General features: G+C 46.4%; 2 protein-coding genes across 5 annotated transcripts in view; both read left to right on the top strand.

Moving 5' to 3' along the window:
* Positions 1–345: 345 nt before the first annotated feature.
* Positions 346–8,239, top strand: thap7 (THAP domain containing 7). Of its 3 annotated transcripts, XM_035431250.1 has the most exons (6): positions 346–413; positions 2,538–2,617; positions 3,754–3,909; positions 5,217–5,345; positions 6,254–6,918; positions 6,961–8,239. In XM_035431250.1, exons 2-6 carry the CDS (start codon positions 2,538–2,540, stop codon positions 7,953–7,955), a joined length of 2,025 nt encoding a protein of 674 aa, XP_035287141.1. In that variant the 5' UTR covers positions 346–413; the 3' UTR covers positions 7,956–8,239. The 3 variants fall into 3 exon arrangements, with proteins under 3 accessions (XP_035287141.1, XP_035287139.1, XP_035287140.1); XM_035431248.1 differs by having other exon boundaries at positions 6,254–8,239; XM_035431249.1 differs by lacking the exon at positions 346–413 and adding an exon at positions 440–724 and having other exon boundaries at positions 6,254–8,239.
* Positions 8,240–11,543: 3,304 nt separating this feature from the next.
* The window catches only part of LOC118234598 (transcription intermediary factor 1-beta-like), a 37,086-nt gene continuing 26,400 nt past the window's right edge, over positions 11,544–22,229 (top strand). For both annotated transcript variants that reach the window (XM_035431246.1, XM_035431245.1), the window contains exons 1-9: positions 11,544–11,693; positions 12,050–12,211; positions 12,815–12,897; positions 13,315–13,453; positions 16,107–16,224; positions 17,745–17,861; positions 18,041–18,155; positions 19,650–19,796; positions 21,159–21,270. In XM_035431246.1, coding sequence (XP_035287137.1) covers positions 11,660–11,693; positions 12,050–12,211; positions 12,815–12,897; positions 13,315–13,453; positions 16,107–16,224; positions 17,745–17,861; positions 18,041–18,155; positions 19,650–19,796; positions 21,159–21,270 — 1,027 coding nt within the window. In that variant the 5' untranslated portion in view covers positions 11,544–11,659. The remainder of the gene's footprint in view (positions 11,694–12,049; positions 12,212–12,814; positions 12,898–13,314; positions 13,454–16,106; positions 16,225–17,744; positions 17,862–18,040; positions 18,156–19,649; positions 19,797–21,158; positions 21,271–22,229) is intronic.

Below are 22,229 nucleotides of genomic sequence, written 5' to 3'. Positions count from 1 at the left end.
GCTAAGAACCAAAATTGTTTGATGTAACTTGGCCCCATTTTGATATTAATATTAAATATTAATATTAAAAAACGACAGGTCTAGATTTAGCAAGTTTTAACTAATGACTAATGACAGTGTTTTGTATGCATGAGGCATTTTTGTACGTTGAAAACGTTTTTATTTAGATGTATCTTTTATCTAATGTATCTAATATGTAGATTGCTACCTTGCAATCCCAGTAAACTAGTATCCCTTGATGGTTTTCTAAAATAACATTTCTATTGGATAATGGCTCATGTCATTCGCCATGACCGTGTAAGGCTATTGGTCCGTTGGAACAAAGATGGGTCGCACAGAGGCGGGCCTACATCAAAAAAACATCAGCGAGGAAGAAGACAGCGGCCATCTTCGTGAGGTCGAGAGATTGCGTGGTGAGTTAATTGAACTTTGCTACAAAAATATAACTCCGGGGCATCAGTCAAATCGCCTGCGCTTAAATACTGTGTCGCTTGTACATTTATATATTTCAGTCATCGCGCAGTGGTTCGCACAAGAGAAAGAGCGTAAATCTGGAAAATTGCACGCAGTGCCTTCGTAGCAGGCTAGCTAAAGTGATTTTGGCTGTTTATTCGCGTTAAGACTTTCTTAAACTTTATAATAATATTGCATGTTTTTATAAGGAATTTAATTTGACTCTGGTTTGTGGGAGAAACATTCGGAAATTAAGCGTGGGGTTGAATTTGTGAGTATATTGTGCCGATACTGCTTGCAAACGACCTAGCCAGCTCATTCGAGTTAAATAGAAAGACAAGCGGCCGCTGATGCAGTTTTATATTTTGAGAAAAGCGCGATTTTACGGAGTGCACGCTAGGCGGGGCTGGCGCTCTATAAATGTAACACCCTGATTTGAGGCCCTGGATGTTTTCGCACTGTTAAACATTTGTTTTTCGGACCGCTTTACTTAATTTCGTTTAACTTTTGTTTTGGATAACTATAAGAAGTAATATGCGCGTTTTCCATTGTGTTCTTGATTGTGTTTAGTGTCAGAATTTTGAAATGATCTGTGCCATGTTCCAGGAATAAAACATAATAAAACTGGTCTAGAAAATGGCTTGGCTAGCCTTTTGCCGATCAATATTTGTAAATTAGGTTTTTGCGTTTTGATTGCAAGTGCAGCCATTGAGAAAACGTGTGAGACATAAAAACTCGTAATGGGTAGGCTGTCTCTTCATTGAAGTGACGTTCTATAGCCTACATATTAATTATGTCTGGTTTCAGTTGCGAAAGATCAATTGTACTTTCTAAACTAAAATCTACTGTAATCATCTGGGTTACTGTTAAGTAAATGATCTTCGGGTTATTGTAGATAGCATCAGTGTTCGAATTGAGGGGTCCCTTGTGTCAGCAAGGTGAGGATTAATTTAAATATGTTTAATTGTCCAAACCCACCAGTTTTAACCGTTAACACCCTCGTTTGATGTCCGGCACTCTGAATACCGAACACAACCGAATCACCAGTTAAAGCACCTCACTTACCCAACATGTAAAATATATTTTACGTGATTTAATTTAATAATAATAATAATTGTTATTTAAAATGAGAATTATTTATTAAATCGCCGAATTCATTGATGGGTCAGTCAGTCTACAGTGCACTGGTGGAATCAACCAACAAGTCAAAACAAGCTCTATACCAGGTTTTAAGATTAAATAATTTAATTCAATATGAAGCAGTCAATTAGATGAACACATTTAAATCATACATTCTTTATTGAATGCAGGCTCAATGATAATATCCAATGATACAGGATGTGAGCCAGCTACATAAGCATTTTTAACTGCAAATGAATAAATACTGCCGAGAGTCACTAGAAATTAGCATTTAAGTGCTGTTTTTCTAAAGTGTTCTTCCTGGGGGGCATAACTTCGCACCCCCATAGCACTGAAATCCTCTTTCCCCCAGTTGCCAAACCACTCCTACATCCTTTAGTAAATAGTTTAAGTAAGTATGGATATCACAACATATTGTAAAAATAATTATTTCTCCCCAATATTGCTGCAGTGTTTACTACAAGTGCCGAGTGATCTTAGTCGATGTTCTTGTCCGCTCTGAACTTGTTAACGTTAGCTAGGTTGCTATGGTTAACTAGGAATTTTTGTGTTTTAACAATAGTCTGTAACTTTCACCGCCCCCCACTTTCTCCGTTTGTTCGTCAGCGGTTGGGTGAAGTTGTTTTGCCCGGCCGTGAGATAAAGATGCTTTGCTCAGACCTGAGTCAGCAGGAATTAGAAGAATGTGTAGGCTATGTGACTGGATCAGTCCAGAATGTGATAAGTGGGCCTATATAGTTTGATGCCAAGACTTTCTCTCTCCATCTGCCTGTTTCTCTGTCCTCTCCCTCCCCCTCTCTCTCCCCTCTCCCTCCCTCTCTGTCTCTCCCCCCCCCCCCTCTCCCTGTCTCTCTCCTCCTTTCTCCACCCACCCTCCCTCCCTCCACCTCTCTCTCTCTCCCCTGCCCTCCCCCTCCCCCCCCCCCCCCCCCCCCCCCCCCCAGATGCCCAGGCATTGTTCTGCCGCAGGTTGCAAGTCTCGGGACACCAGAGAGACCCGCAAAGCCGGCATCACCTTCCACAGGTGAGCTGCACCGGGCCCGACAACCCTCAACCCCAACCCCACCGCACCCCACCCCACCCCACAGGCTCCTCCCACTGTTTCCTGCTGGTTTACCACAGTGATGATGTCACGTTGTGCTGTGGGCACGATATTGGGGGAGGGTGTTCTCTGGTACTTACTGTGTTTCTCAGGGGTACTCAAACTCAGTAGTGCTGCTGGCTTTCTCTTCTGCCCGACAGTCCATAGTCCAGTAATGGCACTGATTGGCCAGAGGTTACACTGGCCTGGCGCGTCAGGTTTAAATCAGTCCCTCATTGGAGGCCCAGATTTGAGGGTCCGTGGTCTATGTTTATATATATATGTATACCCTGACTGGCCAAAAAAAAAGTCAGACACTGTCAACGAATATTTCGTTGGACCGCCTTTAGCTTTGATTACGGCGCGCATTCGTCGTGGCATTGTTTCGACAACCTTATGGAACGTCACAACATTTATTTCCATCCAGAACTGCATTATCTTGTATTGACGACGGGAGAGTCGAACCTCTCCGTAAAGTCTTCTCCAGCACATCCCAAAGACTTTCAATGGGGTTAAGGTCAGGACTCTGTGGTGGCCAATTCATGAGTGAAAATGATTCCTCATGCTCCCAGAACCACTATTTCACAATTTGAGCCCAATGAATCTTGGCATTGTTGTCCTGGAATATGCCCGTGCCGTCAGGGAAGAAAAACTCCATTGATGGGATAACCTGGTCATTCAGTACATTCAGGTACTCAGCTGACTTCATTTTATTGCCGCATAACATTGCTGAGCTAATTGAAGCAACCCCAGATCATAGCACTGCCTCCAGAGGCTTGTACAGTGGGCACTGTCCAAAAAAATCCTAACGGCGACTATTTTTTTGCCAGGCAGTGTATAATTTGCCAACCTGCCAGTATGCTGCCTGTCCTGTGGTGAATGTGTTGTCCTGTCATATCTGCATTGCATTAACTGTATTGTATTGGATGTTTCTGTCATGTCTGTATATTTAAATGTTAGAGGACTACAATGGAAATAAGCCTGCAGGCATTTGTGTATTTCTAGCCTAGAGAATATTTAAAGGAATGAGAATGAAGTCTCATTTTTAAATAGTTAAATTCATTCATTCCTTCATCCAGGTTGCCCAAACGCGGGAAACCCCGCCGTACCCTGTGGATCCTAAATTCGCGGCGCACGGGCCCCCAGGGGAAAGGACAGTGGGACCCCCAGAGTCAGTTCATCTACTTCTGCTCCAAGCACTTCACCCCCGAGAGCTTCGAGCTGTCAGGAGTCAGGTGAGTTCCGCCGCGGGGTTATCTCACCCGCCGTGTCGCGCGGCGAGGAACGCGGCTTCCTGTGAGGAACGCGGCTTCCCGTGTTTCCTGTGAGTGTCCCGTGTTTTGTGTATAGTGAGATCCAGACCCACTGTGGTGGGTACCCATTAGTAGCATATGAATGGTGGATTTCGCAACACCATTTTACCATTTTAATCGGTGGGTTGTTAGCCACTCTTACAAGAGAACAGGACACCGGCTGCTGCTGCTCTGTACTCCGTCACGCCCTTTAATGGCTTTTCAAGAGCTGAAACACATTGGAGTGTTTCAGCTCCAGCGCACTGCTGCCAACTCGGCCACTTTGTTGCTAGGTTCTGCATCTTTTCAGGCCCCTTTAGCAACTTTAAAAAAAAAAAAAAATTTTTAACGAGCCTAGCGACAAATCTAGCGACTTTTTCAGCGGACCGCGAACTCCTTTGGAAAGCCGTCGCCAGCTCTGTTTGGCGGGTCTGCTGTTTCCCGCTCTCTGTCGCTGTACAGCTCGCGTAAGAGCGGCTGGTTAGTTAGCCAGAGAGAAGCTACAGTCCACCGCCTGCCAGTGAGACTCACTATTTCATATTCAAATGAGTAGCATGATAACATCATAAATATGTAAATTAGCGTACGCCGTCTTTTAGCGACTTCTAGCGACTCTTTATAGCTACTTTCCGTGGGATAAAGTTGGTAGCACTGCTTCAGCGGTAGGGAAACAGAACTGTCAGTGTTGAGAATTAGGAGCCTGGCCCTTTGAAGAGTTGCTTTTTTGGAATGTTTTTTTCAGAATTATAAGTCACTGTGTTCTAGAACTCCATTGCTTTCAATTACCAGCAGTGATTTGAAACTTTTGCGGACTGGTTGTTCTCCTTCCTTCCTCTTACCTCCCCCTCGTTGCCAATCTCTCTCCGTCCCCCACTCCCCTCCCCCCACACCTCTGACTGAGTCTCAATTTCGTGTTCTCATGCACCAACTTCCCTGAATGCGTTTTGAGCATTCCAAGTCAGTGTTCTAGAACTCCACTGATTTCCGGTTACCAGTAGTGATTGTTACATCAGCATTGGAATGTTCAGTTATGAACATTCTAATCGCATATTTGTGATCTGGCACCTTTAAAGGGTTAATATCCAGTTGACCCTGAAGAATCGCATTAAGTGTGAACAGCCCGAAACAGGTGTGACCGTGCCTTTGGGCTGCAGTGCCGTGCCCGGTGTGTGCGGTAGTGTTGTGAAGGAGGGCGCCCTGCGGCATGCTGGGTAACGGCCTCTGTCCCTTGCTCCCCGTGGGTGTGACAGCGGGTACCGGAGGCTGAAGGAGGACGCGCTGCCCACGGTGTTCGAGACGCTCCCGCGACAGAGACGCGCCGCCGCTGAGAGGGCGCAGAGAGGGGCGAGCAAGCAGGCCTGCGCCAAGAGACGCACGCGGTACCCAAAACTCTGTGTGTGTGTGCGTGTGTGTGTGCGCGTGTGTGTGTGTGCGTGTGTGTGCGCGTGCTCGCACATGTGTATGTCTGCATGTGTATGCGTGCGTGCGTGTGCGCGTGTGTATATCTGCACGTGTGTGCGCACGTGTGTCTGTGTGTGTGCGTCTGTCTGTGTGTGTGTGTGCGCACGTGCGCGTGCGTGTATATCTGCATGTGTGTGCACGTGTGTCTGTGTGTGTCTGCATGTGTGCACGTGTGTATGCGCATGCATGTGTGTGTTTGCACACGCATGTGTGTACAGGCATATGTGTAATTCTATGTATATGTTTAAGTGTGTGTGTATGCGTGCACATGTGTGTATGTGTGTGTGTGTGCAGGCGCGTGTGTATTAGTGCATGTGTGCACAGTATATGTGTGTATGTGTGTGTGTACGCGGTGATGTGTGCGTGCATCTGTGTGTTTGCATGTGTATATACGTGTGTGTGCATTTGTGTATGTGTGCGTATGTGTAAGTGTGTGTGTGTATGTTTGCATGTGTATATATAGGTGTGTGTAAGTGTATGTATAAGTGTGTGTGTGTATGTTTGCATGTGTATATATAGGTGTGTGTAAGTGTGTGTGTGTATGTTTGCATGTGTATATATAGGTGTGTGTAAGTGTGTGTGTGTATGTTTGCATGTGTATATATAGGTGTGTGTAAGTATGTATAAGTGTGTGTGTATGTTTGCATGTGTATATATAGGTGTGTGTAAGTGTGTGTGTGTGTATGTTTGCATGTGTATATATAGGTGTGTGTAAGTGTGTGTGTGTATGTTTGCATGTGTATATATAGGTGTGTGTAAGTGTATGTGTAAGTGTGTGAGTGTGAGTGTAAAACCGTCTTTATTGTGTTTATTCTGCATTTCACAGGAGGCAGTCTAATTCACTGAAGCAGGAGAAGGAGGAGCCGGACCCTCAGACAGGGGCGGGTCCAAATGTAGGGGGCGGGGCTGTTGTCCAGGATACGGAGAAGACTGAGGAAGCCGGCTGGGAAGAGGATGACCTGAAGAGTGAGGGAGCGGCCAAAGCTTTAGAGCGGACCCTCCCTCCTGCTGCATCTCCCCCCCCTTCCTCTCTTCCCCACCCCTCCCCTGGGCTGTCCCATGTCCCTCCAGCCTCCCTCGCCCCACCGTCGCCCCGCCCCCCCTCGGGACCGCCCCCTCCGCCGTCCGAAACGGCCTCCTCCGTGCCCGCCTCGACTGCCGCCGTTCCCTCGCCCTCCTCCTCCTCCTCCCCGCCGCCCCCGTCCCCTCCGCCGTCCGAAACGCCCGCCCGCCCCCCTTCCCCGTCCCGCTACATGCGCCGCCTCCCGCCTCCCCCGGGTTTCTACCTGCCCAGGGAGCACAGCTACGCTCAGCTCTGCCCCCTGGTGTGGAAGAAGCGCTACGACAAGGCCCTGGACAGCCTGGAGAAGTCGGTGCGCCTCCTGAACGCCGCGCGGAGGCGGGAGGCGCGCCTGCGCCAGACGCTCCTCTGGCTCCGCGAGACCCGCGTCCGGCACGGCTTCCGGGAGGGGGGCGGGGGCAGGGGACGGCCGGCCCCGGGGCAGGGCCCCGGCGCCAGAGAGGCGGGGCCAGCGGAGAGGGGCGCTCGCCAGGGGGCGGAGCCGAGAGAGAGTGAGGCGGAGCGATCGAAGGAGGACCTGGGCCTTTTGGAGGCGGGGCCGGGGGAGACCGGGGAGTGGGGCGATTGGGCCCCGCCCCCGCCCGCGAAGGCGGGCCCGGGGGAGGACCCAGGGTTCTGCTTCTACTGCGGGAGGGGGCGAGGGGACGGGGAGGGGTGGGACATCCCGGGCAAGGAGCGACCCAGGGGGAGGCCTCGGAAACCGTGGGAGGGGGAGAGAGACGAGGAGGAGGAGGAGGAGGTGGACGAGGAAGAGGAAGAGGAGGACGATGAAACTGGTGGAGAGACGGGCGCGGAGGAGTGCTGCTATTACTACTACTGTGAGGACGGGGAGGGCGGGGCTAGCGGGAGAGAGGCGGGGCTCCACCTTGTGACTGTGGAGCAGGCCGTGCCGAAACCCCCGGGGGACCCGGCAGCCCCTGGCGGCCCGCCGCAGCCTGCGGAGCCACTGCTGCACGCCGCGCTGCAGCTGCAGGCCATGCAGCCCACGCAGCCCATGCAGCTGCTGCAGCGGGGAGCCGCCGCCCCGCAGTGCTCTCTCCTCGCGGCCGCCGAGGGGGGGGGCGGGGGGGAGCAGCGGCTGTTCTGGGTGCAGGAGGGCGTGGAGGGGCGCTTGGTCCTTTTGCCGGTGGCCGCGGAGGAGGACGGCGGGGGCGGAGCCGGCAGGACGGGCGCCGAGGCGACGGCTGCCGGGGCGACGGTCGCAGCCGTGGCGGGCGGGCAGGCCTTCCAGCGCCTGGTGGTGTCGGCGGCCGGTTTTCAGAAAGCGGTCGCGGCCGAGGGGGAGAGGCGGGGCCTGGAGGGCGGGGGCGGCGTGCCCAGGACTAAGGGGCGGGGCGAAAACCAGGCTGAGACCAGGACCGCGGCGGGGAGCAGCGACGTTAGAGAGCGGCTGAAGGAACACTTGGAAGGGTTCCAGCTCCAGCTGAGCAACGAGTTCATCCATTAGGGGGGTCGAACCCGGGGCAGCAAAGCCCCCCGTGACATCAGCCATTTTCCCTGGGTCCTTAGCGATGGTGCATATAATGGTGGGGGAGCACTGGAGCTAATTTTCGGTGTCTGTTGGGGCAGGCTGGGGGGGGAGAGGGCTCAATTCATGACGCCAGGCTTTGTGTACGGCCACCAAACACCCTGTTCATATATGTAACCTCACACACAATGCACTTCCCATCACGGGTTAAGAAGTTTTCTTTTATGCCTGTTCTGATGTAATAAAGAGTTCTATTAAGTGAATGTTTTGTCAGGTTCCTTTGTTGACCAGAACCGCTGAAGACCTGTTCATTTATTAAATTGTTTGTGTATTTTGTTTTTGATTTTTGTTAATTTTGTAAATGTGGTTCTTTTTTCTTGTATTTCAAAAATCAGGCCAACAACAAAATTGAGTATATAACATAAAACGCATGTTTTCAATAGTTATTTCATTTTAAATTGTTATTTCAAAAAAAAAGTTAGCAAACACATAGCACGTGAAAAAGTAATTGCCCCTTTAAACTTCAGTTTGCACCACCATTCGAGCTGTGGAGGAATCTTAGCCCCCTCTTCTTTGCTTTAACTCTGAGAACACTGGGAGGTTTTTGGGCATGAATGGCTTGATTCAGGTCCACAGCATCTTTATTAGGGTCGAGTCAGGACAAGTCAGTTGACTGAGTAACTTAAAGGTCAATTACTTTTTCACATGAATGGTAAATGGACTGCATTTATGTAGCACTTTTATCCAAAGCGCTTTACAATTGATGCCTCTCATACACCCATTCACACACACACCAACGATGCAAGGTTGCCATGCAAGGTACCAGTCAGCTCGTTGGGAGCAATTAGGGGCTAGGTGTCTTGCTCAGGGACACTTTGACACACCCAGGGCGGGGGATCGAACCGGCAACCCTCCGACTGCCAGACAACCACTCTTACCTCCTGAGCTATGTCGCCATGATGATTTGAGTATTTAATAACTTTTTTCATGAAATAACTGAAATAATTTTTATTGTTTTGTGTTTACCCAGTTCTCCTTTGTCTAATATAACATTTTGCTTGAAGTTCTCAAATCATTCAGTGTGACAAATGTGCAGTAATAGAGGAAATCGGGTTGTTGGCAAAAAAAAACGTTTTCACGGCACTGAAAGCCCACCAGACACAACACGCCCACAAGCATCTGTGTCCGTTCAAAAAAAGGTGAGAATAAAACATCCAGCTTACCTGTGTTTGAGCTTCTGTTACTTTGTTTCTGTAATACTTGGAAAACAAACTCCCAAGGGTTACCTTTCAGAAGAAACCAGGATTATGCCAGTAGTCAAAATGGCTCAAGAATAGTAACCCATTTATTTTGGGTATGTCATTTTCAGGATTATGTTTTTTTTTTTTTTTTAACGGGGGTGTTACAGAAGGGGTTAAATGCATGTCTCATGCACAGAGGTAAAGGTCAGTCAGTTCTTCACCCTGTCTGTATTCCTGCTGCATTGTTATCTCTCAGCTTGTCCCATGGTAGGAGGACTACAAAATTACACATTTTTTGTTTAGAATAGAGGAAAGGTGTGGTGCCATCTAATTTCAAAAAGGAACCTTGCAAATGTAGTTACTAGACGTTATGTTGTGTGACTTGGTAAAACAAAGCTGTGTTTGTGTGTGTGTGGGGGGGGTGGGGGGGTGGGGGCGGTGCTTGCAGCTCTCTTCTTGCATGCGTGGGTGTTACTACCCCTGAGCAAACTGGGAGAATGTCTGGAATTTTCTCCTGGTCTCTCCAGAGTGTCCCTGGTCCAAGGACAGACAGTGAGGAGGTTTATTCAGAGGAAAAGCTCTCCACTAGTGCTATGTGATGTGAACTGCTGATTCAGGAAATTGTTTTTTTTTTACTTAAGTAAAAAAGATTCAGTTACAGTTTTTCTCAAATGTTTACACGCTAAAACTGGAACTATTTAAGACTAAGACTATTTTTGCAAAACTCTAAGCACAATTCCTTTGTTTTCACTCAAATAGCAATTCTAAGGTTTTTGCACAACTCTACACACAAAATCTCATTATTCAGCACAATTGTGATAATCAAGCCTTGTTTGTTCACATGGAAAACACTGGCCTTCAAATGTCAAACTTTAAGTACCAATTGGTCACACTCATGCCACACCTGCTCAAACTCAATTGGCTAAACTTTTCAATTATCTGTCAGACCATAAAAGAGACCTCAGGTGACTTCTATTGTGTTGGAAAACAATGGAGCAACACGCAGCACAGCAAGGTAGAGGTAGAGGTAGAGGTAGAGGTAGAGGTAGAGGTAGAGGTAGAGGTAGAGGTAGAGGTAGAGGTAGAGGTAGAGGTAGAGGTAGAGGTAGAGGTAGAGGTAGAGGTAGAGGTAGAGGTAGAGATAGAGGTAGAGGTAGAGGTAGAGGTAGAGGTAGAGGTAGAGGTAGAGGAGGTGTACGTGTACGAGGTGGATGAGGTGGACGAAGAAGAGGGAGACGAGCTAATATTTCAAATGAAATATGTGCAACTTTGGTTGATCACGTATTTGTTTTTTGTTTTTTTACAGCAGGACTACAAACTACGATTTTTATTTTTGCAGTCTGCTGAGCAAAGATTTATTTTACAGTAACAAATAAAGATTTGCTTTGTTACCTTTTTGAATTTGTTCATTGATTTCATATATGATAACAGATCATTACATCCATTGTCCAGACCGACACAGTCTAAGCATGTTCTAGTTTTGAGAAGACACAAATGTTATCTATTTTGGCAAAACTCATAATTGCACTGATAAGGGAAATGAAAAAAACACTTCTAACAATGTTCAGTATGACTCAAGATGGAACCTGGGTTGTGAGTGCAGTCCAACTGTACCTCATTGGCAGGATAATACAGTAAATGTGCATTGTATCATACACAATAACAACAACACTCAAACTGATAACAGTTCACACATGCTGTACTGTACTGAATTAGAATTAGGTTTACCTAGCAAATGCACTATTTATACGATGATATATTCCCTGTATTGTATCATGGCAACAGTCTTTATATTTACTGTAAAATTGCAGCCTATTTCAGGACCCCTTGAAAACTTCAAAAAAGGAGAAAAAATAAGCAATTTTTACACAATTTTATACACTTGAATATGTAACATGACCTCATGAGGCCAGAACATATATACAGTATTTTGATGATTGTGTTTTTAAATTTATCGCACCAGTGTGAAACCAATGCTCAATGAGACCTATTCATATGAGGCCTGTGTGAATCATTTTGATGGAAAAAGTCAGTTTTGAGAAAAGAGAACATGGTTTTGAATGCATGAATGCATTTTGCAAGAGATTTGTGTAGTTTTGGCAAAAGGTTAACTGTTGCTGTGCTTTGTGTGTAGAGTTTTGAGAAATTGAGCTATAGTTTCAGGAAACGCGTTTAAACAATTGAGAAAAACTGTAACAGAACTCAACCTGAAGAATGTCCTGTGGTTCACATTGTTCATCCCCTTCATGAATTTAGAAGCCTCAATCAAGCTTAACTTGACTCAACCTGGCTCAACTCTACTCAACCCAGAAGGGGGCGACGTTTTCGTAAACATCTCGGTTGCATCCACTCCGACTATCTGCCAATAGGGTATTAAAAACTACATGGCAACTCCTCTTTTCGGTATTCAGCCGAACCTAGGTTTCATGGCGTGCGGAGAACATGGACGCAATGAGCTCTGCGACTTTTAGTACGGGTAAGTAACTTTTTAATCATCGTCTCCATTGTTTAGAAGGAATCTGAGAATTTACTGAGTTATGGTTCAACTAGCTTGTTTTTTTGTACGAATTGTGTCAATGGAGCGCCTTGCGATATTGGACAAAGTGCAAGAAAGGAGCTAGCCTTTTTATGCAATAGCATTATCTAGTCGGTAACTCAAAGAATAAAATAGGTCATTCAAATTAGAGTTGGTCGCCCTACTTCGAAACCGACGTGGACGACTGGCTTGCAGCGATCACACTCCTAAATTAGAGAGATCTGTGACGAGTTTCACATGGGTTATCTGTCTGTTCATGACGACTGCGACTGGAGCTCGTTTCATGTCTTCTCCAGTGGAAGAGCATTGTGATACTGCGGAGGTTTCAGCGACGCGACCTGCAGCGTGTTTTGGAAATTGTGCTGCATGCGGAACAAAACTGGTACCAGACGGATGTCCTCAACTTTTACCATGTTTACACTCCTTGTGCCAAAAGTGTGTGTGTGTGGACCGCAGGGGTGAGTAACGTTTTCTTTACGGAAGTTCCCATGACTTCTTGCAGAATTTTGTTTTGTATGCTTTCTTTTTCTCTGCACGAGCAAGCCCATGTTCTTTCCTTTGCATTCGGGCATATTGTGGGAAAGACCACGATATGTCGTTCTTGTGTAACGTTTAGCTAGTGGGAACAGTGCAGCGCCGTGCACAGACCGTTTAGAGTGCATATGCTGTATTATCGGTAGCGGAGATTTTAGGAATAGATAGCGATAGCGGGGGGGGGGGGCTGGGTGAGACTGAGAGGTTGTTATCACAGGGGGTGGTTAACAAAAAAAGAAAGAAAGCTGTATGGCCAAAATAGAACGTTTGCTGTCTCATGGTAGGTTGCGTATGCCTCATCATGTGTTGGTGTCTATCGGTTCACGTGCCTGGACCAGTAAAGAAATGTTACGCTAGATTTCCCACCTCCGCAAACAAAGGTTGACGTTAACGAGTAACAGCAGGAGTATAACTTCTTCTAGCTCTTACGATTAATCATTTTACTTTTAGTTAAAGTAAAATGAATTAGCTTACTTTTTGGAATTTTGTCATAATGGCGTCTCCTTCTCCTACCTGTGTCCGACCAGAGTGTCCAGTCTGTGGTGCAGTGTACACTCCTACAGAAGTTATCGATAATCTCTTCTTCAAGAAATCCCAGCAGACCACTCAGGTGAGGGTGTAGGGGTGGGACCTTCGTTATTAGCCCCAAAATGTTTGGCATGGCTGATTCTGGTTTTGGGAATGGTAAACTATGTCCTGTAGGCTATTGAACGTTTTTCTAAAACTGGCAGCAGCTTTCTCTCTCTCTCTCTCTTGGACTGAAAGAACTTTTTTCATTCCAGTAGTTCTCCGCCCCTTCTTTGTTTAGGCTACCCCTTTCCTGTTTTATTTTTCTCATGTTCTTTCCATCTCTCTCCACTCATGTCTTTTTATCCCCACCATTTCCTTCTGTTTTGCTCTCCCCGTTTATTTTCTTCCTTATTTTTTTCCCTATCCCTCTTCCCTCCTGTTAGCTTATCACTCTCCTCCCATCTCATCCTCCCACCTCTCCCTCCCGCTCTCTGATCCTGTTCTTTCTCATTCTCAGTGTGGGGGCTGCGGGGGAGCGGGGGCCGGGGGCTGGTGCGTCGAGTGTGGGGAGGCTCTCTGCCCCGAATGCGTCTCCGCCCATAAGAGGGTCAAGGTGACCCGCGAACACGCCGTCCTGCCGCAGAAGCCCCCCACAGGTACGCACGTCCCCTACCTGTCCCAGGCATACAGAGGATTCGACCTAAAAACATCCTGGTACCACTTAGGAATCCATAACGTTTCAGTATTACAAGGAAACTGCGGTCAGTCCTCTGAGTGGATTTCGGTAGCATGCTAGTCCTTCTCTACCGAGACCTCATTTTGCTAAGGACTAACATTGCATGTTCCACATCTTCATTGCTATAAGATGTCAAGACCCTAAACAGGAAGGACAGATACTTACAAGAAGTGTTATCCTGCATGTGCAGAATTATTCTCTCAGAAACACACACACACATGCATATGCATGCATACAGACCTCCCAGATAAAAAAAAAGATGGGAGAAAATATGGAGCCCGCAGCCTTGCCGGGTTTAAATATCCGGATTAGGTAGTGATTTTCCTCGTTCACACATGGGTCCACTATGCGGAAAAAGTCTTGTCGGAGACCTTGGTGCTGTTACAGTACACAAAGCCCTGTCAAGCAAGGACATTGGCGCTGTGTATTCCCTTCCTAAAATGTTCAAAGTTCCTTCACATGATCGCACATCTCCAGTATCTTTTCTTGGTGCATTGTCTGAAGCCAGGCACCCACCGCACGCGTATCGACCGCGAGCGTACTACACGCGTAACTGAAGCGTAGTTGAAGTACTGTTGTTACAACGGCAGCGGGCGATGTCGTCTCCACCAGATGCGAACGCGTCGCGAACCGGCTGCGAAGCTCGCGCGACACAAGCGAACTGAAGCGTAGTTTTTCGCTTCTGTTCTATTTTTTCGGCTTGTCGCGCGTCACGGTGGCCTGTTTATAAACAGAAATATGCTCTAAAATGCTAGGTATACATGCTCTGATTTATATTTCATCCTTATCATACTGGGGATGTGTGCCTAGTTCCCTCCCAGATATTTCATAAGCAGCTAAATAAATACAAGCCTTTTCGTTTTTGTATTGTCCTTGCAGAAAAAAAGAAAAAAAGAAAAAAAAACTGGAACCTGGGGAAAAGGCAAACTTAGTTTCGCTATCTTATTTTGCGGAGGGGGTGGGATAAGTTTGAAAATACACCACAGAAAGAGGTAGCCTATTGAATGATGTAGAAGTGAATGCACGAGCAGCGGTTTGTTAGCTCGAGTGTTGGAAGGTAGTTTAACCAACCGTTGCTCAGTCTATTTGACTTCTCCGATGTCTTCGTTCGCCGTGCTTTCAAAAAGGGCTTGTTAATAAAAATCAGATAATCCACAGAGCTTTAAAAAATCAGATTATTTAGTGGTCTTGCCGATGAAAATGCAGCTATTTTATAAATGAAGTTGTAAGCAAGCCTTTATTGCACTTGTACTTCAAAGCTTACGGTGTTCATGGCGTTGTGGTGTTCATATCCCTTCAAGATTAAACTGTTACGCTATCTTTTTGATGATTAGCTGATTTTACTCAATCTGATCCTACACACGTTTTGACGTGAATGACAAGACGACACGGGAATTCCCAATGGTTGATTACGGATTATTTATTATTATTATTATTATTAATATTATTATTATTATTATTATTATCATTAAATATTCTTCATAAAGTTGGCACGCTTGTTAACCAAGCAAATAAATTAATGCAGTTTGAGATTGATTATTATGTAGGCTACGTTGCGATTTAAGCTTATGGTAATTCTTTAAAGCGTTTACTTTCTCACGTATTTACATGTGTTAAAAAATATTACCATATTAACAGACTGAAAAAGGTCTCTCACCAAGTATTCACTTACCCATAATCAAAAGTCCTGAACAAACGTGAAATACACGATGTAAGCCCACTGCAGACTGTGAGAGCTACTAGGAATATAGAGCTTTAAGCAAGCCTTTGCGCGACACAAACGGAACCAGTGGAGACACGCTACGCGCCGTGCTGCTTACGCGACGCTTACGCGACGCGTGCGGTGGGTGCCCGGCGTCATATTTACAAAGGAACTGTTGAGGGCAAATTAAGTAAATATTTATTAAAAGAAACTATGGCAGAAACGAAAGGATTTGCCCGGAAATGCTCCTGCTTTTGTTCACACTGGAGCCGGGGCAGAAGATTTCCATAAATCTCACTGGGCAAATCGGTCTTGTATGGAAAATTGACTCTGTGAAAATTGGCTGTGTTCACACATGAGGCTGGCACAGAAAATCGACTCCTGGACATTTACGGGTCAAAATGCACGTGTGGAAGGTACCCCTCCACCCCCCCCCCCCCCCCTGCTGAAAGACAGTCCTTTTGTGTGATGAGTGTAGTGAATGGGCTGCATTTCTCCCCCGCCATTGAGGACAAAGGAGTGAGAAAGAGGATTAGGAGCCTCCCCTATTTTACATAGTAGTTTAGTTACTCCAACTGTCGGGCTATGTAATGCCAACTTTCCAACTGCATCAGAACTGTGCCTCCTGGGGCCAGATTCACAGACACTGGTCCTAAAATTCTTTTTTTTTTTTTCGATACAAAACTGGGACTAAGCTTAATCTGTGTCTATCTACTGGCCCATAATGTCCTCCGTTGCCTTGTTTTCTGTTAAAGTCACGCTCTGCAGGAACAGCCGGCCCCGTGATGCAATGCCGGTAAAAGCCTGAGATGGCTGGCGGTACACACGTGCCAGTTTGACCTGGTTTTTCTTCCTCCCCCTCTCTTCTCAGTCTCTGCGCCCACGTTGTACTGTTCGACGCACAGGGAAGAGCGGGTGAAGCTCATCTGCCAGTTGTGCGATCAGGCGACCTGCCGCGAATGTCAGCTGACCTTGCACAGGAACCACAGGTATGACCTCACAGGCACCGCGGTACCTGTATCATGGCAACAGAGCGGGAGTTTGGCCTGAATTATTATTATTATTATTATTTCTTTGAAACGTGTGGTTTGGCAATAGTAATTTGATTTGAAACTTTTGTGGACTGGTTGTTCTCCTCCCTTTCTCTTACCTCCCCCTCTCTGCCACTCTCTCTCCCTCCCCCACTCCCCTCCCCCGGCACCTCTGGCTGAGTCTCAGTAGAGGGTATGCACATGACGTCACAGTAGGTGGAAGTCACTGCGGTTACGCCCACTGAGTGGCAGAAAGACTACTGAGTGATAGCGTTAGCGTTCAGCTTGAATGCCGTGAAAACACAAAAAACACATCTAAAATGGGAAAGAGCTGTTGTGCGATTGACTGTACAAATAGATTCAACAAGAAATCAGAGCTATCTTTTTATAGACTGCCGAAAGCTAAAGAAAAGAGAAGCAAATAGATCGCTGCAATTCGCAGAAACAACTGGAATCCAGGCACCGAAACGTGGATTTGTGGTTGTCATTTTGTCAGCTATGTTGGATTTTTGGGTAAAATCATACCAGCAGTCTGTAAAAAGATAGCTCCGATTTCTTGTTGAATGTCCATGGACCACTGGTTCTTTGGTTAGTTGTAAGGATCATTGTCGAGTCCAACTGCCTTTAATTTAAGCAGATAATCGTTTGTTTTACTCCTGGTTTTGCGGTTTCCTATAGTAAAGGCAGCCATGTGGCAGCATTTTTTGCCACTCAGTCCCAACTGAGGGGGTGTATTCCGGTGGGAAAGTGACGTCAATGCGTACCCTCTATTTCGTGTTCTCATGCACCAACTTCCCTGAATGCTTTTAGAGCATTCCAAGTCAGTGTTCTAGAACTCCACTGATTTCCGTTACCAGTGGCGATTGTTACATCAGCATTGGAATGTTCAGTTCAGAGCATTCTAATCACATACTTGTGGTCTTACACCTCACAGTGTCAATTAGTTTAGTTGTATTTTGGCTTGTCATAAAGCAGTGTTTATCAACCCTGGTCCTGGGGACCCACTGCCCTGCATGTTTTAGATGTCTTTCTGTTCAAGCACATCTGTTTCAAATGAATGGGTCGTTATCAGGCTTCTGCAGAGCTTGATGACAACCCATTCATTTAAATCAGGTGTGTTGGAGCAGGGAAACTTCTAAAACATGCAGGGCAGTGGGTCCCCAGGACCAAGGTTGAGAAACACTGTCATAAAGGGTTCAACTGTAAGTCCATGTCAGTGGTGGTCTATCATGTGCTATGGAGGGCTGAAAGTATGCAGGTTTTCATTCCAACCAATCAATTCACCTGCTGATTTCACCAATTAGTTCCCCCTTCTCTGGTTTAAAGCGTGTTAATTCGTGAAATCAGCATGTGCAGTGATTGGTTGGAATGAAGAGCTGCATACTCTCGGCCCTCCGTGGCACGTGATTGGGCACCACTGGCCTGTGCGTCCTGAAGGCCAAAGTGGAGGGTGGTTTGATGGCCTCTGTCTCTCCCAGGTTTCAGTTTCTCCATGAAGCTGTTGCAGAGGAGAAGGGTCAGATCAGGTCTGTGATGGAGGACCTGAGGCTGCAGAGGCAGGAAGTGAGGAGAAGCCTGTCGGACCTGGACAGGAGGTCGGTCGCGTTGCGTGTTTCAAGCGAGAATGGGAGCGTTTCTGCACGTTTTGCAATTTTTTTTGTCCCCTGCCTTGTTGCTGTGCACAGTTGCTGTTCACAAGGTGAAACCAAAGATCAAGGAGCATTTGCCCCCCCCCCACCCCCCAAATCTCTGACTTTGACCTTTGACCCACAAGGCTGCTGGACGTGAAGGACCTCCATAACAAACTGAACGGGGAACTGCGGGACACGATCCTGAGGGTTCGGGACGCCCTGCTGAAGCGAGCCATGACCCTGGCTGCGGAAGTCCAGGTACTGTCCTCTGATTGGATGTCTGGTTTTGGCACATGCAAAAAAAAGTATTATTCTGCAAACACTGAATATCGCTGTGAAGGGCAGCAGTGATGCATTTCTGTGAATGATAATACCTGTTTTTGCAGTTAACATTAACATGTCTTCCAGTTTGAAACTAAATTTTGAATACTACACATTGACCAACTTTCCACCCCTAATCTGGCAATGTATCTCAGGGGGATACATACATTTCAGTTGCTGAATAACACCACAAACACCGTTAGACCATTTTTTCTTCGTCAGCATATTAAGACAATAGTCATAATTAGTTTTATGAATTTATATTGTTGTTTTATTGAAAATAACTGTGATTAATACATAATTACTTACCCTCCAGTCAGCATGTCCTGCACCACTGGCAGCCATGATGATGTCTGATCAGGCTGACTAAACGATGACAGATAACCTGAACCAAGTCATGTCACCTAGATACTAGTACCAGACAAGACTTTTGATAAATGATAACTTGATTGGGTGAAAACCTTCAATCATGCCCCCTACAGGATGTTAAAGAGTTTGTGTCTCCTGGTGCACGTTGCCTGTTTAACGGTTACAAAGGAAACATACTGTAGAGTTTTATGGTGCAGCTTGTCTTTTTTTTGGCACTTTTTTATTTTATTTGTTTATTCATTTGTTTATTTAGCAGGCACAATGCACGTTAATCAATGTTTCAGTTTCCTCATCAGCGTAAAATGTGCCGGAGTTAGCTAATGGGCACATTTTCATCCAAAAACCTGGGCAGGTTTCGACAAAAAAATCACCTAATGTCATCAATACAATACTTGAGCAAATACTACAATACAATAAAATATGTAAATACATTACAGAGATTACAGCAATACATAGTATGCAGGTTTTTTTGCGGGGTGATGGGGGGAAAAATTCAAAATTACGATTTTTTGGGGAAAATTAATCTGTTTAAACCAGCGTTTCCCAACTGGTGTGCCGTCAGGTGTCCCGTGTGAAAAATCCTTTAAAAAAATTTTAATGTTCAAATGAATTTTTAAAAAAACTACATTCGCAAACAACAAATCCCATTCACAAAATTTATTCACAAAATAAATGTCATTAAAATGCATATCGCTTAATTAAAACCCCAAAAGAACATTTAGCCCTACTGTTGGCACGTCACAGCAACGTCAGTACGTGACTCGCGGATTTTTCCTGTCGGCGTGGTGTGCCGTGAGGTTCTGTAAATTTGGAAAGTGTGCCGCGGAAGGAAAAAGGTTCTGCTGTGTTAAACCACAGTTGGTTCTTCCTCCTAAATCTGTTAAGACGGCTTGTTCTTCCTCTTTTTGCTTCCTCCATTTTGACATTACAGACTTCTTCTTTATGCCCTTCTAACCCACCATAAGGTCCCAGAACCAAGCTCTCTCAGTCTTGTGTGGAAATATTGCATGCAACATAAGTGTAATCATGAAAATGATAAATGTGCTGTGGTTTACTGACCAGGAGCAGTGTGGCTCAGAGAAGAGGAGTGTTCTGGAGAGACAGGAAGTGCTGAAGAAACTCGAGGAGAGGCAGACCTACCTCCTGTCCTTCACAGAGAGAGCCCTGGACACAGAAGGCTACTCGACACTGCTGTCCTGCAGACGGAAGGTACACCCCAAAACCACCCCCCCCCCCCAGTCCAAAGATCTCTGTGTGCCCGTTACTGAAACGACGGTCCTCGACGGCTGAGCCCTGCTGGTTTTCCACCCTCCCTTTACCTGGGGGGTCAGGTGTGAAGACGGTCTGGCCAGTTGGTATTGCTAACTGTTCAGTCAAATAGCGGGGAGAAAAGAAAACCAGGGCCGGATTTGGATTCCAGGGCCAGGTTTGAGTATCTGTGCTCAGCCACGATCGTGACTATCCACAGCATGCAGCTCGGGAAGGCCAGTGCCCCGGCGATGGTCTGTTTATGATGCTGGGCAAACCATTATTTCTCTGATCCAAGGATCAGGCGGGCTCTGTGATGTACGGTTAATCGATCGATCAGTCAATTGGCCAGTTGTGCAAATGAGCGGTGCGCATGGAATGTTCTTTTAGCAAACTCGAAATTGCAGCCGACCAATCGGTCGGCCCCAGTAACCACATCCTTGCGCGTTTCCATAATCAGCCAATTGCATACACGCAACACTTTTCTCTTACCCATCCAATCGCAGGCACACATCACCAATGGAGTGCCTTTTTAGACCAACACTCTGCTCAGACCGCTCAGTGCTGCTGCTTGCCTGTGCTGCTCTTGTGTGCAGCTGCTCAGAATGGCGCTGACCCAGCACCACCTGTGGTTTGGATCTGCTTCTAAATACTGGGGGGGTTTTTTTGGAATTCCTCCTGTTTAGTAGGGGTCATGTATAGTACTCCCTGTTAGACAGGGTAGTAGTACCTGAAGCAGATCCATTCAGTGCCAAACTAAAAAATGTATTTATATATTCATGTATTTTTTAATATGCAAGTTGTCTTGACTGAACTGAATGTGATGCAAAGCACTGCACACATTGGGGGGGGGGGGGGGGAGAGAATCCATTTTGAAAAAATCAATAACGGATTTTTTTTCTGCCGGAGGAATACAGCACAGTCCCACTAATGTTCATTGTTGCATTAAAAATGAGGGAAGCACCTGAGCTCTGCTTATCCAAGATGAATCGTGTCCATATGCCCTTTTGCAAGAAGTCTATTGGATTACACTTTCAAATGCATGCATAATAATAAGATGGTGATTATGTCTTTATTTTTGTAACTTGAGCTAAGTTGACATTCCTGTGGGCTGGTTTAGAACCTTCATCCTTTTATGGGCAAATATTTGATGAGGTCCCGGTTATCTTTCTGTACCAAGCAGAGGATATCACAGCCCCTCCCTGCCTGGAACTTTCTAGAAGTCTTTCTGTCATGTATTCAAGAAATATCTTACCAGGGTCGTCTAACTCTCTGACTCCCCCCTTCCCCCCCCGCCTCTCCCCCGCCTCCTCGCTCGCACAGATACAGTCGCAGCTGCGGGACGTCATGTCTCACGCCGTCTCCCCGGGAGACTGCATGATGAACCTGACCTTCCACTGCGCGCAGGACACCTACGGTCACATGGCCACGTTCGGTACACCCCCCCCCCCCCCCCCTTAACATGAGTTCCAAGGAAGACCCCCACCACCCCACCCCTGTCCAAAAAGTGTGTATGTTGTCTGGTTTTGACAAATTCCAAGTCCAGCCACCCTACTGTCTAGTTGCCACCTAAAATTTTGACATACCCACACATTGCTGGCATGTAAGTTAAATTGTGTGCACATACGAAAAGATTCAGAACTGCAAAGAGTGTGTCCTCCAAGGCAAACCCCCCCTCCTAGCTTTACGATGGGTGACGAAAAAGGCATGGGTATAGAGGGGCTTGAGTGGGAAATTGGCTCACGTCAGAATTCGGTTGTGACTTCACGTGGGCCCAATCAGACAAACAAACATGCTTTTCGGCAAAAACAAATATAGCGGCTAACAAAACAACCAAACGGGGAGAGGCCCGGACTGCAGGGAGCAAACATGGCTATGGGCAGCATGCTACCCATCCTGGGTGGGAGGGGAGTTGGGTTGAGCACCCTCCCCCCCCAATGTCATAATGTCTGGGGCAAATGGCTTTGCAGGTGTTTCTGATTAGTCAGGTTTGATCAATTGCTTCTTTATTGCAATTATGAGAGAGCTTTCTGTATTTAGTCTTGAATCTTGAATCTAGTCTTGTCTGCCTTTGGAGTCTGTTATCGGCATCTGTCAGCATGAGGACCAGAGTTGTGTCAGTAAAAGTCAAGGAAGCCATTATGAGGCTGAGAAATTGGAAAAAGAACTGTCCAAGACATAAGCCTTTTTGCTTCACTGTATCTGGGCCTCATCTCCACTATTTCGGCAGCTAGCTGGATAGCAACACACTTCGCTGAAACCACAGGCTCTGTAGACACACCCACCTCTCCATATACATTTCGAACACATTTTAGAGTAACAAATACAGGTAAAGATGCACAGATTTGGCAAAAGGGCATAGAAACAAAGATTGCGAGTGTACCACAGATATTC

This window comes from Anguilla anguilla, chromosome 8 (assembly GCF_013347855.1).
Source record: "Anguilla anguilla isolate fAngAng1 chromosome 8, fAngAng1.pri, whole genome shotgun sequence".
NCBI lineage: Eukaryota > Metazoa > Chordata > Actinopteri > Anguilliformes > Anguillidae > Anguilla > Anguilla anguilla.
Note: the sequence above shows the minus strand (reverse complement) of the source record. Positions and strands in the feature narration are given on the sequence as shown.

What these genes read in the sequence shown, in the direction of transcription:
- thap7 (XM_035431248.1), top strand. Translation starts at nt 2,538, where the DNA reads ATGCCCAGGCATTGTTCTGCCGCAGGTTGCAAGTCTCGGGACACCAGA. An exon ending in TTCGAGCTGTCAGGAGTCAG is followed by an intron (nt 3,910 to 5,216) that starts GTGAGTTCCGCC and finishes TGGGTGTGACAG; the next exon opens with CGGGTACCGGAGGCTGAAGG. An exon ending in TGCGCCAAGAGACGCACGCG is followed by an intron (nt 5,346 to 6,253) that starts GTACCCAAAACT and finishes TGCATTTCACAG; the next exon opens with GAGGCAGTCTAATTCACTGA.